This window comes from Babylonia areolata, chromosome 2 (assembly GCF_041734735.1).
Source record: "Babylonia areolata isolate BAREFJ2019XMU chromosome 2, ASM4173473v1, whole genome shotgun sequence".
Lineage (NCBI taxonomy): Eukaryota > Metazoa > Mollusca > Gastropoda > Neogastropoda > Buccinidae > Babylonia > Babylonia areolata.
The window spans coordinates 39,729,634-39,748,210 of NC_134877.1; the positions used below are offsets into that span (position 1 = coordinate 39,729,634).

General features: G+C 39.8%; 1 protein-coding gene across 1 annotated transcript; it reads right to left on the reverse strand.

The window, feature by feature from the left end:
• Positions 1 to 183: 183 nt before the first annotated feature.
• LOC143301132 (BBSome complex member BBS5-like) lies at positions 184 to 16,766 on the reverse strand. Its single transcript, XM_076615196.1, has 12 exons — positions 16,622 to 16,766; positions 14,374 to 14,456; positions 12,872 to 12,937; positions 10,944 to 10,993; positions 10,074 to 10,154; positions 9,218 to 9,264; positions 8,684 to 8,819; positions 6,242 to 6,337; positions 5,748 to 5,810; positions 3,244 to 3,378; positions 2,091 to 2,174; positions 184 to 1,392 (listed from the first exon to the last, which is right to left on the reverse strand). Exons 1-12 carry the CDS (start codon positions 16,672 to 16,674, stop codon positions 1,267 to 1,269), a joined length of 1,020 nt encoding a protein of 339 aa, XP_076471311.1. The 5' UTR covers positions 16,675 to 16,766; the 3' UTR covers positions 184 to 1,266.
• Positions 16,767 to 18,577: the final 1,811 nt, after the last annotated feature.

An 18,577-nucleotide genomic window follows, 5' to 3' on the forward strand; every position in this document is an offset into this window, starting at 1 on the left:
AAAATTCTGCTTAAAGCTGGAAAAGGCCACAAATTAAATGCATCCTTTTCTGACTTGGTCAAAAGTTATAAATGGGAGTATGAATCAGAATGACCATTAATTTGTGTCATTCATCAAAGTTGCCTTTAAAACAACAAAACCACAAGTAATCTGCTGGCACTTCACTCTCCACTGGACACAAGATGAAATCCAAAACAGACATTTATTCACTGAATGTTCATGTTTGGGCAGACTTCACCCAAATACTGATCACTTCCATATCACATAGTTATGAGGATTTTTTTTGTTGTTTTGTTTTAATGGAAACTGGAAGGAATCGAGGTGAAAGTAGAGAAGAAATCCATGGTTTGAACTGGACAATATGAAGGAAGGGTTTGGTAGGGGAGGGTGATGGATTATCACAACCAACCAGATCTTATGATAATTCCATTCATCACTTCATGCTCAGCCATGTAAATTGTGACTCTCTCACTATATACAAATCTTGATACAATGACATCAAATGGACGGTTTTTTAAAAGTACTCCATACACATATCACATGCTCCAGCCATCATCAATTGTCAGATGCCCATTTCATGAGCACACTTCAACAACAGTCAACATCAAATACATGGGCCAACAATAACACATGAAATAACCACTCAAAACCTTTCACGAAAGTCTGATTAGTACACCACAAACCATAAAAAAATAATAGTCGCTTACTCTCAACCAAAGCCTAATGGAATGTTCATGAACTTCGTCTGTTGAACTTCTTCAAATGAACACAGCCTCCACCAAGTACTCACAGAAACCCTGACACCTTGTAATTTGGTATAAAATACCTTGGTAGTTCTCTCTATTCAAAGTACCCGATTTATTTTTTTGCCCATTGTATAGTGAGAATATGCCAATTTGGGCCACTTGCTGAATCAAACAGTCTGCAGCTCAAAATCAAATAGAAGAAGATAAATGAGTAACAATACTACAAAAACTGGCACACACATGCACAATATACTGTCCCCTAAAAAACGTGCTTGCAGAATGATACTGGCATACACTTTTCCAAATGTAATTAAATTTCCTTCAATGTTTCATATTTGCACATGCTTATATTTCACCTGCAAAATGACAGGGATTCTGTGAACACCCCCTGCAGTATTAAAGAAAAAACATCTGAAATCCACCAGTGAAACTTAAACAAAAAATATCCCCTGGAACAAACTCAGAAAACCCTTTAGACTGAAAAAAAAAAAAAAAAAAAAAACAGCTGATGGTGAGAACATCAGGCCAGAACCTCCCACAGTCCAGCCACAGTGAATCCGTCTTTCAGTTTTTCCACTGCCAGACCCAGCTCCTCTGAGAACACAGGGTCTCTGTCTCTCTCCTTGTTCCCGTCAGCAAAGTAGGCCTGCCACCACAAACCACAAGGAGTTTTTACGACACTGCATGTCTGAATCTGGTCTTGACATGCTCCATCTATGCATTTGCAGAAGTTCCCTTAATCAACTGATTTTCATGGCAGTGCTGGTGAATGGCAGTAAATGTTACAGAACACAAAATCTGTCCAGAATGTGCCCTCTACTTTGGCAAAAAATACAGTCACTCTCAGTTTCCTCCCAACCACCTTTTATTTAAAATAATAGATTCACATTGTCTGTTTCACAATAATTGTTTCATTTTTTGCTGTTGTTTTTTTTTTTTAACAATAATCTGGCTACTATTTGCTGAGATATGCTGTATTTCAAAATGTGAAAGGTTTCAACTGCTTTTCTGTTTTCACTTTTTCGTTTCTCAGTGCTTTAAAGTCTTTGTGTTCATCTGCAGCTGTGAAACAGAGATTTCCTTCTGCTGGTTTTAAGTAGAAAACAAACATTTTTTTTCTCATCTGCTTAATTCATATTAAAAACAACAACAACAACAACAAAAACAACAACTGAGATTCATATATATAGTAGCCAAGAAACAAGCATAATACTGGTAATCAAATTCATTACACTAAGGAAAAAATTTTCCTTTGTAGAGCCTTTTCATTAAGCTCACAAGCCATTCAGTGAAAAAGACAGTACAACAGATCCTCCAATATCCACTAAACAGTGATGTACTCACAGCGAATGCATCAGTATTGGGATCGTTTTCAATCTCCACATCATCTTGCACTGCCTCTGTTGTCAACTCCTCCATGCTTTGGGGCTGAAAGAAACAGGAGATAATTAAAACAATAAGGCTATGACAATTTAGAAGACAAATCTGAGCAACAAGATATAACTTTGATTTACTACAGTTCTTGTTTTCCATGAAACTAGACATCCCAAATTATCTAAAGAACCCTAATGGAAAGGAACGCTTTCATTCCCAAACCTAATGCATTAGATTTATTGATAAGAATACTTATATAACAGCTAACCTCAGTCTGAGTTCAAGTGCTGAACGCTTTGCAAACACTGTCATTTGCACAACAGGTTGCCTACTTGAGTTGACCGAGAGCTGCCTTTAGGCACCCATGATCTGCTTCCTGTGTCATTCAGTCATGCAAGTGTGCACACACAGACACATGTATTTTGTAGATTTTACAAACAAATTTTGCTAGGCACGGCGCTCTTGTTGCCATGCATGCTGCATATGAGACCCTGATTTATCGTCTCATCCTAATGACTAATGTCACACAGTGCAGAGTAAGCTGCCTCTGAATAAAATTGCAGTATACCCCCCCACCGCCACCCCCACCCAGCCCCCCTGGGTGGTGGTCTGGACGTTAGTCATTCAAAAGAGATGAAAGGTCCCATGTGGAGCATGCACTTAAAAGCACATAAAAGAACCCATGGCAACAGAAATGTTGTTCCTGGCAAAATTCTGTAGCAAAATTCATAGGAAAACAAATACACCTGCAGGCAGGGGAAAAAAAAAAGTGGGGGGGACTGGGAGGGGGGGGGGGGGGGGGGCAATGCTGCACTGTAGCAACATGCTCTGCCTGTGGAGAGCAGCCAAAATTTCACACAGAGAAATCTGACAAGAGAATAACACAATGACAGGAGTCGAGATGGCTGCCGGAAAAAGAGGGCGCTAGCCAGGGGGGCAAAGGGGAGGTTACCTACTTCCAGGAGGTTATCGGCCGTAGCTACTTTCGTTTTCTCCGCACTGGCAGAGAGTAGTTTACACAGGACAGGAATGTCAGACCCCTGCCGGAGTCTGCACTAGTGGGTTACGGTTAAGTATGTATAATTAAAAACACAATGCAGTACAGTGCAATACAATGCAATACCTTGTCCTCTGTTTCAAACTCCACACCAAAGATGGGGCAGGTGCTGTAGATACGGTGCAGGTTCTGAATCTCCTTGGTCACCTGCTGCAGCTTCTCCTGGGGATCAATGCGGAACCCCAGCACGTAACCTCCACTCTGTAACAGACACATGGTAATCAGTGTAACCACTCTACCATATATACGATAAGAAGCATAATCACTATAAACACAGGGCAAGGAGTGTAACTATTCTGTAATACACATGGTGAGGAGTGTAACCTCTCTGTAACACACACATGGTGAGGAGTGTAACCACTCTGTAACATGTAATCACTCTGTAACATACACTTGGTAAGGAGTGTAACCTCTCTGTAACATACACATGGTGAGGAGTGTAACCACTCTAACATGTAATCACTCTGTAACATACACTTGGTAAGGAGTGTAACCTCTCTGTAACATACACATGGTGAGGAGTGTAACCACTCTAACATGTAATCAATCTGTAACATACACTTGGTAAGGAGTGTAGCCACTCTGTAACATACACATGGTAAGGAGTGTAACCACTCTGTAACATATACATGGTATGGAGTGTAACCTCTTGTAAATGTCACTGTCATGAATATTCATTCGTAACAGACATAAGGCAATGGGTGTAATATACATATGGTAAGGAGTGTAACCTCTAGTTTTATACTGTCGTGAATATTCACCAAAAATATGTTGATCACTCATTTCAGTGTTAAGCATAGTACCAGTAAGGTATCCGCTCAAGCATTTAGGGAAAAAAAGAACTTTCATACCACAAAACTCCTCGCTGTGAATGTTCAAATGCTCTCAACACATTTGTCACACTCACAGTTTCTAAAACTAAGTTATTCAAGACTGCATGAAGACTGGAAATGGCCACATATATTCATACACATTCCCAAGAACATTTGGGGAAGACTTGCACACATGAAAAAAAAAATTTTTGACTGCTTCTAAGTGATTTGGGAAAAAAAAAAAACATGATTAAAATAGCACTATCCATGCAGGAATGAATTTATTTTCACCAGTTATCTCCCATGGAATGATTCAAGCCATTATACTTTAACACAAAAATATTGCAACATTTGACATAACATGACTGCCTTCTTGACGCAAAGTGATGTGCAGTGACAGCAGCAGTGTGCTGTCAAGACTCCACTGAGATAAAGTGCTATGCCATGTGATGATGGCAGTTTCTTCGTATCCGAAGATCACTGGGAAGAAGGTCTAGTCCGGGTGAGGCAAGCCTTCTGATGGCTGTACAGGCCAATCTTGGATTTGCATTGTCGGGAACAGCTGGCGCACGTGAAGGTTGGCTGGTCGCTGGAGGGGTAAACTTGAGATGATGCCTCCTTTCTCCAATCGCGTTTCTCCCTGGCTGTCTGTGTCCTGACCTTTTCAAAATTCCTGACAGCTTTCCTGGTGGAAGTTTTCCAGGCAGATCTGTTTGCTGCCAGTGTCTCCCAGCTGTGGTGGTCAATTTCGCTACGTGACATCTGCTGCTTCAGTTGGTCCTTGTAGCGTCTGCGTGGAGCTCCAACGCTGCGTTTACCTTCACGCAGTTCACCGTAGAAGATGGCCTTTGGCATTCTGGAGTTGTCCATACGCACTACATGACCTGCCCAGCGCAGCTGTCGAAGCATCAGCATTGACTCGATGCTTGGGAGATCAGCTTTCTCCAGGACTTCGATGTTGGTGGTATAGTCCTGCCAATTGATGCCTATGATGAAGCGTAGGCATCTCTGGTGGAAACGCTCCAGCAGCTTGATGTGTCTCCTGTAGCAGTGTGCTGTCAAGACTCCACTGAGATAAAGTGCTATGCCATGTATGGTTATCATAACTGTACAAGTGAGTCGTGTTCTGAAGAAATCAGATTTTTGCACGTTGTGGTTGGATGTCTCCAACATGAAAGCTTAACCCAACATTTATGCTTATCAATACTGACTCAAATTTTTACCCCCTAAAAAACAAAAAACAAAAAATTAAAAAATTAAAAAAAACAGTAAAAGAGGTAGAGTTGGGTTTTCAACAAAGGAAAAAGAGGTGAGGACTGTAGGGATACAACAAAAAGAGTTAATTCCAAACATGCAAAAAACAAAACATTTGTAATTCAGCGTTGTGTTGATAGCTCAGTTTATATCAGAGACCGACAAAAGCAAAGTGAGAGCTGTATTACCTTATTTACCAATAGTTTCTCCACTGCAATGGAATTTACAGCTAAGTCTTTTGTGAAGGACTAAGACTCTGAAACTAGGAGACAAGATTGCACTGGCTGTTAGTGCTGTAGCCATGGGAGCCAGTTGACCTTTGGGGACCATCACAACACCAACTGTCCTGAGCCCTCTTGGACGAGAGAGAGGGGATGTAACTTGGGCAAAACACTCTCCAATATAATCAAATCTTAGCCCAATAGTCGGGACAGCAGTTGCTTCCTCTGGTGTTCTAATGGTCATAGCTGAACATGACGGACAATCAAACATGTTGATATGTACCATGACAGACGTCTCCACCACCAGAGCAACTCCAAACTTGGAATCTCGGATCTTCACATTTTTCTGCACATCAAAGAAAGATCATATGAAAAATATTACATTTTTCTTCAATGCTTACTTTTTCTAAAGCACTTCTCCACAACATCAACAACTTGACAGTTTCTTTTTTCCCCTTTTAAAATTTTTTTTATCTCTCTCCATCACACACAAAAACATGCATGCTCTAGCATTCACCCACCCACAAACACACACACACGATGACTGCATGCAATTAAATACTAGCAATACACACTTAACATTGTTTTTGTGCGCGCGCACGCACACACACACACACACACACACATTGTCACTGCATGCAAGTAGACAGTAGCACCGCACACTTAAAATGCCCATAAACACACACAAACTCATACATACAAGCACACGCGCGCGCGCACACACACACACACACACACACACACCATAACATTAAACTGAAGAACACACACACTAACCATCTGCAAGTATGGAATGCTGACATTAAATGACTCGTTGATGTTGGCATGCCACACCAGACGGACATTGGTGATGTAGAAAGTGCCCAGGTTGCCCTGCACATGAGAGCTTCAGCTTGACAAATGGCACATCACAGAAATCATGACACTGGTTTTTCACTTCATCAAACAATAAGGCATTGCTACATTTTCTCAACAACAACAGAAAAAGAGTGGTCAATGTTTATTCTTGATATTATACTTTAAACATGCTTTGCCTGTGCAAGATTCTTCCCACATCACGAAAGCAGCCAACGATGCCAAGTAATCAAAGCATTAATCCCATGTTCAGACTTAAAAGTTGAAGAAAACAACTGACCTCATAACAACTTTCAGCAAATCCCGTCTCCATATGGTATCAATCATTTTTGATTGATTATGCAAAATATGTAAAATTGAACTGCTGATGATGATGATAATGTTTTGAGAGAAAATATAACCTTCATTACAAAGGACAAAAAATAAAGAAAGAAAGAAAGAAAAGAGTGGACTGGACAGTCACAGTGGTAGACGTCTGACAGGACAGTCCAGTGGCCGATGTCTGACATGACAATCATTGGTAGACATCATGACAGTCAGTGGTAAACATCTGACATGACAGTCAGTTGTCCAACATGACAGTCAGTGGTAAACGTCTGACATGACAATCAGTGGATCAACATGACAGTGGCAGATGTCTGACATGACAATCAGTGGATCAACATGACAGTGGCAGATGTCTGACATGACAATCAGTGGTAGATATCTGACATGACAATCAGTAGTCAACATGTCAGTCAGTGGTAGACATCTGACATGACAATCAGTGCTAGATGTCTGACATGACAATCAGTGGTAGATGTCTGACATGACAATCAGTAGTCTGACATGACAATCAGTGGTAGATGTCTGACATTACAGTCAGTGGTAGATGTCTGACATGACAATCAGTGGTAGATGTCTGACATGACACTTAGTGGTAGATGTCTGACATTACAGTCAGTGGTAGATGTCTGACATGACAATCAGTGGTAGATGTCTGTAATTACAGTCAGTGGTAGATGTCTGACATTACAGTCAGTTGGAGATGTCTGTAATTACAGTCAGTGGTAGATGTCTGACATTACAGTCAGTGGTAGACAGTCAGTTGGAGATGTCTGACATTACAGTCAGGGGTAGATGTCTGACATGACAATCAGTGGTAGATGTCTGACATGACACTTAGTGGTAGAGACAGGACAACCAGTGGTAGATGTCTGACAAGACAATTAGTGGTAGATGTCTGACATGACACTTAGTGGTAGAGACAGGACAACCAGTGGTAGATGTCTGACATGACACTTAGTGGTAGAGACAGGACAACCAGTGGTAGATGTCTGACATGACACTTAGTGGTAGAGACAGGACAACCAGTGGTAGATGTCTGACAAGACAATTAGTGGTAGATGTCTGACATGACAATTAGTGGTAGATGTCTGACAAGACAATTAGTGGTAGATGTCTGACATGAAAATTAGTGGTAGAGACAGGACAATCAGTGGTGGATGCCTGACAGGACAGTCAGTGGTAGATGTCTGACGTGACAATTAGTGGTAGAGACAGAACCATCAGTGGTAGACGTCTGACAGGACAGTCAGTGGTAGATGTCTGACGTGACAATTAGTGGTAGAGACAGAACCATCAGTGGTAGACGTCTGACAGGACAGTTAGTGGTAGATGTCTGACGTGAAAATTAGTGGTAGAGACAGAACCATCAGTGGTAGACGCCTGACAGGACAGTCAGTGGTAGATGTCTGATGTGACAATTAGTGGTAGAGACAGAACCATCAGTGGTAGACGTCTGACATGACAGTCAGTGGTAATGTCTGACGTGACAATTAGTGGTAGAGACAGAACCATCAGTGGTAGACGTCTGACAGGGCAGTCAGTGGTAGATGTCTGATGTGAAAATTAGTGGTAGAGACAGAACCATCAGTGGTAGGCGTCTGACAGGGCAGTCAGTGGTAGATGTCTGACATGACAATTAGTGGTAGAGACAGAACCATCAGTGGTAGACGCCTGACAGGACAGTCAGTGGTAGATGTCTGACGTGACAATTAGTGGTAGAGACAGAACCATCAGTGGTAGACGTCTGACAGGACAGTCAGTGGTAGATGTCTGATGTGAAAATTAGTGGTAGAGACAGAACCATCAGTGGTAGACGCCTGACAGGACAGTCAGTGGTAGATGTCTGACGTGACAATTAGTGGTAGAGACAGAACCATCAGTGGTAGGCGTCTGACAGGGCAGTCAGTGGTAGATGTCTGACGTGACAATTAGTGGTAGAGACAGAACCATCAGTGGTAGACAAACAATGGTGGTAGACATCTGACAAGTACAACCAGAAGAGCTATGGAGTAGCTGACATCTGGGTCACTGCCCTACCTGGTCACTGGACAGGTTCCACACTCCATTGACCTTGTCGTACACCTGCTCCTGGGGAAGAAGTCTCAGCTGTTTGTTCTGTACCAGTGCACCACGCAGTTTGAGGTCTCGGTACAGTTTGGAGGTTTCGTATGCACTGTAATGAAACAACTCACCATTCACAACAAACCGAGTTACACAGCAAGGGCATCAGTAGTGTCATCCTGCTCATGATTTAACTAACAGTAAAAAAAAAAAAAAACAGTAACTTTCCACTATTAAACAACTTCTTTTCAGTGAGTATTATAATTATTAATAACAGAACACACACTCGTGTGATCAAAGAATGAAACTCTTCTGTCTGCCATAAGTCTCATTGCTACGGCATGATGGAACCTTGAACATCTGAACTCAACAGTACAGGAGATCCTACATTTTCCAACATGAATTATTAAATCGCCTGTCCCCCATCCCATTCCCAGTGTACTTTACCTCTCCCTAAAATATCACTCCATGTTTTGTACTGTTTTCTGACCAAAAAAGTTTCAGACTTACCGCAGCACTGATATCACAGAGGTGAAGAGTCTGGGAGATCCTGGAATCTAAGACAATAAAACAAGATTAAATCATATGCTGAAAATGACAGAAATGGAAAACGATAAAATCTTACATTGACTCTCTGAATTATTGTCATTATCGACAACACTCCCAATTTAGCATAGAATGTAAGAGACTGGGCAAATAACGTTCTCAGGTTTTCACATTAAACTGATTAATGGATCAACTTGGTTACAGGCAGATTACATTCAGGTGTTCCATTAGCATCCAGATCTGGTAAGATGCCTAATAAGAACATTCCAGGACAGTGCAGGGGATGGGGGAGGAGGAGGCACGTATTTACAACTATGATGACCAGGGAGACAACACATTCAGATGGACAGTTTTTGTTTGGTTGTTTGCCTGCATTCAAATTCACCACTTTGGAAGTGCATGCTAGGAGATACAAAGGACCAAGGACATGTCCTTGGAAGGTTCTTTTAAATATGTTCAAGGAAAGCTGGGGGAAATGAGTGGATACCTTTTATAAAGTCCTCTTTGTAAAGTTAACACTACAGCTGATCACAGATCAGTTATCATCTTAAAGAAATGTTGCAAACTTTAGTACTAATCAACCTTTCAAGAATTATCACAATATCAAAACATGCTGTACTGTTATATGCTGTCATGAGGGTGTTGTCTGACATCGCAAAAAGTCTGTGAAAAGTCCACAAATCATTTCATGTACCAAAGGCAAAATATCCTTTTAAAAGATATGCTGATACTTGAAGGGACACACTCAAACACACATAAATGCCTTCTCTATCTACATTTAAACATTTATTTACTCCACCAAGAAAAGAAATGAACTCACAAGATTTGTGAAGATGAACTCAAAACGTGTGTTGTTGCATTTGCAGAGGACATACAATGCCTCCACAGTTCCTCGCAATTTCTGGTGGGGAAAAAAACAACAAAACATGTCATGTAAATAACAAAAAATAACAGCGAAAATATGATTATATGAAGGACTTGAAAGCTAAATGTAATCACACCAACAGTTTTAATACAATGAGTCTGAGAATGACTGAAAACAATTGTCTTTATAACCATCAAGAGAATTCTTCATTAAGCTTCCACTAAATTTTGTGAAGGATATTTTTAACATATATGGTTGTCTCTAAAAATTTTCAAATTTTGAAAAACTGCAATTCTGATACATTGTATTGCTAATCATTTAAAGAAATCACCAAACAGGAAATATAATGAATAACTGGACAAACACTTATGACACCTTGCACTGCCTCAAATATAAGATTATACTGATAAAATAATCTATACAGAAATTTAATATAAGACAGCAACAACAAAACTACTTTCACTTAACTGACCAGAAGAACAACTGAGGGAAATGTGTAACAAAATGATTAATGTTATAGTTACAATATCAATCATATTTAGGGGGGAAAAAAACAATATGAATAACAAGAACTGTGAATTGGTTGGACTCTAGCAAAAATGTGAAAAATATCACACGATCAATAAATTGCCAATATTGGTGTGTGTGTGTGTGTGTGTATGTGTGTTCGCACACACGCACATGTGCGTGCGTGCGTGTGTGCATGCGTGCATGTGTATGTGTGTGTGTGTGTGTGTGTGTGTGTGTTCATGTGTTTTAAAAGACAGTGGTGGGTGGAGGAATGTTGTGACCACTGCCCTTCAAATATGTGGTTATCATACATACAGATTGTGCTGTTCTTGTGGAAATGTTGATCACACAGTTGAACCCGATTGCTGCAAGAGGAAAAAAAAAAACAGTCACAAAAAACAAATAACAACACACTCATCTATCAGCAAAGATAAATGACTCAAAACAAATACGAAATTGTTATTTTTAAAATGTTTATTCCTTATGACAACTTATTAACTCCTAGGCTGCTTGCATGACGAGATAATTCGTCATGGCAAGCATGTATGCTTCACTGCCACAATGACGAGATAACTCGTCATCGAAATATTCTGACTTTTCCCTGGTTTGCATTCACTTCCTTGACAAAAATACTGGTAGCTTTAGCCTGGGGAATCTCTCTAGATTCTATTCATAGCTAGAAACCCCATCTACGTCATGAAGCAGTCCTTTATTTGAATGTTTTGGTTGGGTCACTGTCCAAGTGTTTGCCTGACTTCTCTCCTCGCTCGCTCAACAAAATGTCAGACTGACGCCGTGCTCACGACATGCGATTGCGACGAACTAAATCAACCAAGATTTCTTTCTTTAGCTGATGCTCAGAAAGAATTGAAGCGTAAATTCGAAGGAGAAGATAGTGATGAACATTTATAGGACGATCTGATAGAAAATAAAGGGAGTAATCAAGAGAGTGGCCAAGATGTGACTGTCAGTGAGTGATGCCGGCTGTACAGATGTTAGCAGACGACAGAAGATGACCAAATTAGCAGCAGAGCAATATTCTTGGCACGCAGCCAGCGCAGTCTGATGAGAACTGAATCAAGTGACCGTGTGAGAGGGGTGAGGAGGGGGGGGGGGTGGAGACTGAGGGGGCGTGGCCTCACATCCATCTTATCACTTGGAGAAGTCACAATGTATCTATCTCTTAAAAAATATATATATATTGTGGTTGTTCTAGTATGATTTTGTGTTTGCAGATATCCATTTGTCCAGAAAATATGATGCTTTTGTGCAAATTACCTGACTAATGTTTGTCATGAACAAGTTGAAAATGTGACAAAAAACAAAACACTGATTTCAAAACAACAGCATGTCACTAAAAATGTATAAAATGGGAAAACAGCATGTGTTTTGTATTCTTTATTCATTTACCTTTCAGAAAATATATACTTTTATGGGTCTTTCTCAAATAACAAAGAGCACAGAATTTTTGGAAAATTTATACCTGTTTTTTGTGAAAAAAACCCTGGCAAATAGATTTCACTTAAATCTTATTTTCCTGGCAGCGAAATGGTTAAGTTAGACGTCCACATGACTTTCCAGAAAGTTGACAATCTTTACATAATTCTTTTTTCCAGTTTCCACAAATGCATTGTCCTAGGTGGAAACAAAAGACAGAAACAGCCAGTACCAATTAAGTTAAAATAACAGTATGCATTGAACTCAAAGTATGGTATGGCGCTAAACTTATCAGACAAGAGCATCTGTTCTTTACTCAGAACTGTCAGAACACCATCAGAAGTCACAAGCATGCTCTGAGATTAAGAACGCAATCAGAAAAAAACCCATTTACATATTGCAAGAAAAATAATACCATTTCAATAATGCATTGAACTGACTGTGTAAGTGTAACGAACTATAATCTTGTTACAATAATTGCCCTTTAACCCCTTCACTGCTGCTGATGAGAATAATTGTCAAGAAAGGGCTGTTGCCTAATGGATGACTGAGGTTACAGGCCAGGATGTCATTCACAATTATTTTGTTTTTGGATTTGTTCCTTTTTAGATTGCAGTATTTCTGGTCAGCAAAATTGATTACACTATTGAAAAGACAACAAGAAAAAGTTTTTTTTGCATTTCAAATTCATGCCACACTGATTTCATTTCATCAAGTTCCATCAGTCAAGGGGTTAATAAAGCAGGCAACATCACAATAAAAACAATATATATCTTCATCACAAAATACTTTCTTTTCATACTTACAAAGGTTTGCCCGAGGAATTGCAAGTGAGTGCCAGATTATCCGCAGGTTGGTAACAATCAGGCAACCTGTCAACACAAACATTTTTTCTTATTCTTGTTTGTGTTTGCTATTACTTAATCTTTGAAGGTTACTGTTCATTCTTGTTAGATAAACAGATGTCCTCTCTCTCTCTGTCTCTCTCTCTCTCTCTCTCTCTCTCTCTCTCTCTCTCTCAAAGGCAAACGAGCTTGTTTCGATTGTGTTAAGTATGTAAGTAAGTTAAGTGAAATGACTAAAATTTTTGATACCCAAATTCAGCCTGTTCTATTGTATGCTTCAGAAGTATGGGATTACAAAGACTGGAAAATATTGAGAAAGTCCACACACTTGCAATTAAAAGTTATCTTAATGTACCACTGAAAACACCAAATAAGTGTGTGTATGGAGAGACAGGTCGCTAATCATTATATGTCAACAGTGCAGTCAGATGTATCAGATACTGGTTAAAAGTAATAAAAATGGATAACAGACATCTCCCCAAACAGGCATATACCATGCTAGTTACTCTAGACAACAATGGCAAAAAGTGTTGGGTCTCTCACATAAAAGATACACTCTTTAGCTTAGGGTTTGGATACGTCTGGCTGCAACAAGGGGTTGGGTGCGAAAAATCTTTTATTTCTTTGCTTAAACAACGTCTAACAGATATTTACTTACAAGAATGGGAAAGCTCTGTAATGCAGAAAAATATGTATAATTACTACAGAACATTTAAATTTACCTTTGAAAATGAAAGATACCTTGATTTTGTGAGCATAAAATGTTTCAGAGACTGTATTGTCAAATTACGCTTGGGACTATTACCTCTTAAAGGAGCTACTTTGAAATCATTTTTCAACAATAATCAGGATAAACTTTGCAGCTTATGTGCAGTCATGGAGGATGAGGAACATGTAATTTGTGTTTGTCCTTTGTATTCCGAAATTAGAGATAAATACCTGGACTATTGTAGCATACAATCTCTACCACAATTGCTAAAATGTGACAGCAAGCATAAAACTAGGAACCTAGGAATTTATATCTTTTATGCACTGAAAATTCGAAACAATTTCGTAGGTAATATAGATGAGTAATTCCCTCTGTACTGGCTGTCAGTTGTGAAAATAACTGAATGAAAATCTGTAGGTTTAGGAAATTCCACTTTCTTGCATGCACGGCTTGTTTCATGTTTTCATTTTTCCTTAATAGGCATTCTACATTGTTCTTTTTGTTTCTAGGGGCCGGAGGCCTATGGAATAAAATTTTGTTTTTGTTCTTGTTCTCTCTCTCTCCCTCTCACCCCCTCTATCAAAATTTCTCCTTCGATTACTCCTTTCTGCCCCTTTTCAAAAAGAAAACAACAAGACATTAAATAGACACTGAGCTACACTTCTTATATTGTCAGACTTAAAATTCTATTGAATATACTATCTCAGAATGAGTGATAATCAACAACAACAGCTGGTTTCTGTTCCTCACAAACCTCTGTCTCCATTGTTGCCTTTCGTGTCCTCCACTGCATCAAGTCGATCTATTCCTTTTTCCCCAGGACGCATGCGCATCTGCCTGAAAGTACATATGATCTATCATTAAAGTAATATTCTGAAATATTATGCTTTACATGTGTAGTAACTGAATGAAATTACTGAGCAACTTCTATTAAGTCAGGTCTAAAAATGAATAAAACTAAAAGATTGAGACTGTTGTTTTTATTTAACTATCATGTTACAAATGTTCACATGTCAACTGTAATAAATGCTATTTGGATAAAAACGTGAGCACACATCTTTAACTTAAACTCTATGATCCTTCTCACTTCCTGCCATTGCTAAAGAACAGCAGTTGGACTCAGTCTAATGTCCAGGATGATTACAAACTGTTCAGCTTTCACTATTTAAAAAATTCTAAAAGTGTCACACAAGTGGAAAGAAAAGAACTGCACAGAGATGGTAAAATGTGTGCTATAGTGTGTGTGTGTCACTCTGTGTGTGTGTGTGTGTGTTGGGGGTGGGGGTGGGTGGAGGGGGTGCGTGTGTGTGTGTACATACACAAATGACTGCATATATGCAGTATATGTATATACATACATATGTATACATATATGTGTATATATACACTTTTTTTTAGCACACTTTGTCAGTATAACACAACCTCTCTCTCTCTAGCTCTCGTTCTGGCTCTCTCTCTCTCTCTCTCTCTCTCTCACACACACACACACACACACACACACACACAAACACACACAAGTAATACAATTTTGGTTTCACATAACACAGGCACAAGAAAATTCGTATTTCCAAATTGTGTATGACGACATGCTTACAGAGGAAACAAAACAGCGAACATGGATTAATTTTGTTGAAATTATATTACAGAATCTTGGTTTAAGACATGTTTGGAATAATCAGTCAACATTCAATATTCATAGACTTAGCCACAATATAATGAAAAAACTTGAATATGGATATGTTTTATTCTGGAAGAGAAACAAATCTGAAAATAAATCTAAACTACTATTCTATAATAAAAGTACTCGTGAATACAGAACCGAACCTTATTTGCTTGAAGGACATCTTAATTATAATCAAAAACAATCATTGTGCAAATTAAGAATATCCTATCATGATTTAGCAAAAGAAAAAGGCCGATATTTCAACATCCCAAAAGAAAGGAGACTATATTTACAATGTCAAACAATAGAGTATGAATTTCATTTCTTAGATGACTGTGAATTATATAAAAAAATTAGAATAGAATTTATCCAAAAAATTCAAAATTACTTTTTAAATATTATCAAACCCAGTCACCTAATACTGGAAGGCAAACTTGTGGGACTGTTTGGGAAATTTGTCAGTAACTGCTGTCGAAAACGCCATAGCGTGCAGGAGCGATTCAATGTCCTGTTCAATAATTATCTATTTTGTTTTGCTTTTTTGAGCATGGTTTCATGTAACTTGTTCAGGTTTAACTGACATTAAAATTGATTCTGATTCTGATTCACACAGTTTCAGTTTCACTTTCTCAAGGAGGCGTCACTGCGTTCGGACAAATCCATACACGCTACACCACATCTGTTGAGCAGATGCCTGACCAGCAGCATAACCCAACGCGCTTAGTCAGGCCTTGAGTGCATGCTTACATATTTGTGTACCTATGAAAGTGGATTTCATTTTACGTAATTTCGCCAGAGGACAACACTCTCGTTGCCATGGGTTCTTTTTCAGTGCGCCAAGTGCGTGCTGCACACGGGACCTCGGTTTATCGTCTCATCCGAAAGACTGGACGCTCAGTTTGATTTTCCAGTCAAACTTAGGAGAAAGGGCGAGAGCGGGATTCGAACCCACACCCTCACGGACTCTCTGTATTGGCAGCTGAGCGTCTTAACCATTCTGCCACCTTCCTCCTACACACATTCACACACATTCCTTTTATGGGCTTCAGAACAGTGTTAATGGTTTCTGAATATTATTATCATTATTGAACTGTTACTGTTAAATGTAATTGCATGTTAGTTATGCATTTTTTTGGTAGGTTTCTACCTCTTCTGTTTTTCTCTTTCTCTTCCATCCTCCCCACCCCTCCCCCCACTTTATTATTTTTTTTTTAAATTTTTAATCGTCTAATATCACTGATAGTGAAAAGACGCTAAACTAAAGAACGAACACACACACACACACACACACACACACACACACACACACACACACGCCACTATCAAGCTAACAACTTACTGGGAACTGATGTCAAACCTGACGTCCCTGTCTTCCCACAGTCCGTCGGCCATTTTGACGCTAAAGTGATAACTATGCAGGCATCTCGTTCTCGCGAGAGACGTAATGACACCACACGACACTTTGTTTTATTTTTCGAAGTACGTAATCAACATGATGTCTACTTTATCTTGTTAGTCATTCTGAACAAAATTACCGAAAATAAAAGAAACCAACGCAGTGCAAGAAATTCGTTGAGGAAGATGGGAGCGGAAGGGGAGTGGGATGTGGTGTTTTTATTAGTTGGATGGGGGTTTCATTTCATCTTTTGACCGAAAAGACACAGTATTGATTTCCATTCGCCTGCAAACGATCAACAGTTTTTTTCTTCGCTTCAGCAATAACTATGATCATATTCTTCTATCCATTTTCTTTTCTTATTCTTCATTACTATTGCTGTTGTTCTAGAATTTCCATCCACAGCTTGAATTAACTGCGTTCGCTTGTGAAGGGACTCAGTTGTTATTCAGTCTTCAGTTTCTCTTTTTCACTACAACGTACGTTTGCACTACAGTAGGACGGTTTCAACACACACACACACACACACACACACACGAGAGAGAGAGAGAGAGAGAGAGAGAGAGAGAGAGAGAGAGAGAGTGGGGTGGGGGGGTCAGTGGGGATCTGATAGAGATCGGGGTGTGGGGCTGAACTGAACTGAATCGAATTCGCGAACTGAAGGTAACTGAATAATTGAATTATGCTTTTTTTGTTTTGTGTTTTTGTATTTTTTTTTGTCCGGCTGCCATCGAAAGGGATATAAATCATCATATATCTTGAATACATGAGGAATAATTTCACATTTACAACACTCTGGGAGAACGAGAGAAGAGATCATACAGAAATGAAGGGGGAGAGTGAGGGCGGAGAGATGAAAAGAGGGGAGATGATGATAGCAGAAGACATGAAAATTGACATGATTATGCGATGTGAAAATTGACATAATGATCAAGCGATAAGATTTGAAATTTAAGCATGCACATATAAATAAAATGAAATTAAATAACACCATTAAATTAAGCAATTGTATATCAGTATATCGCGGCAACAAAGAATTAGAGAGAGGGCGGGGGGAGGGGAGCTGAGGGGGAGCCTGAGCTTGTGCCGGTGTGCATGTGCATCACTGAGTGAGAGAGAGAGAGAGAGAGAGAGAGAGAGAGAGAGAGAGAGAGAGAGAGAGCCGAAGAGACAGACAGAGACAAAGAGGCAGAGAAATGTGAGTGTACGTGCGTGCGTGCGTGCGTGCGTGTGTGCGCGCGTGCGTGCGTGCGTGTGTGTCTCTGTGTGTGTGTTGAAGAGAGACAAACAGACAGCGGACAAAGAGCCGGGGAGAAAGATTAATACATGTCAAGATAATGATCAAGCACTGAATAAAACTTGAGAGAGAGCACAGAGAGAGACAGACAGACAGACAGAGAGTCATACATGTGTGTCAAGATTATGATCAAGGAATAAAACCAGAGAGAGAGAGAGAGAGATCTGAGAGAAAGAGCTTATTTTCGATCTATGCCCAGCGCTGCTGTACTTTTTGGAGTGAAAGATAGCATACAGGTCCACAGCGCTATGTCACAGGTCCGTTATGACCTAGTCATTGGCAACACATGGGTCTGTTATGCGGGCACAGTTCTGTAATGCCAATAGCTACACAGGTCCGTTATGGCACAGTTCTGCGATGCCATTGGCCAACATGCCGCCGGTCCGTTATGGCACAGTTCTGTAATGCCATTGGCCACACAGGTCCGTTATGGCACTGACAGTTCTGTAATGCCATTGACCACATGCCACGCGATTCATGAGTGAAACTGACCTGTGGCTTAATGGGTATCTCCCGTGAGACCACCATGAGTATTATTCCAGCCGAACAAACACCATCAGCAAATGAGCTGCAAGGCAAAGCTTTACCCCGCCACAGCAACT

Excerpts from the sequence above, each read along its gene's own strand:
- LOC143301132 (XM_076615196.1), bottom strand. The coding sequence starts at position 16,674 with ATGGCCGACGGACTGTGGGAAGACAGGGACGTCAGGTTTGACATCAGT. Across the intron at positions 6,338-8,683 it reads GGAACCTGTCCAGTGACCAG|GGCAACCTGGGCACTTTCTA; the intron begins GTAGGGCAGTGA and ends TCTCATGTGCAG. Across the intron at positions 2,175-3,243 it reads AGTTTGAAACAGAGGACAAG|CCCCAAAGCATGGAGGAGTT; the intron begins GTATTGCATTGT and ends TGTTTCTTTCAG.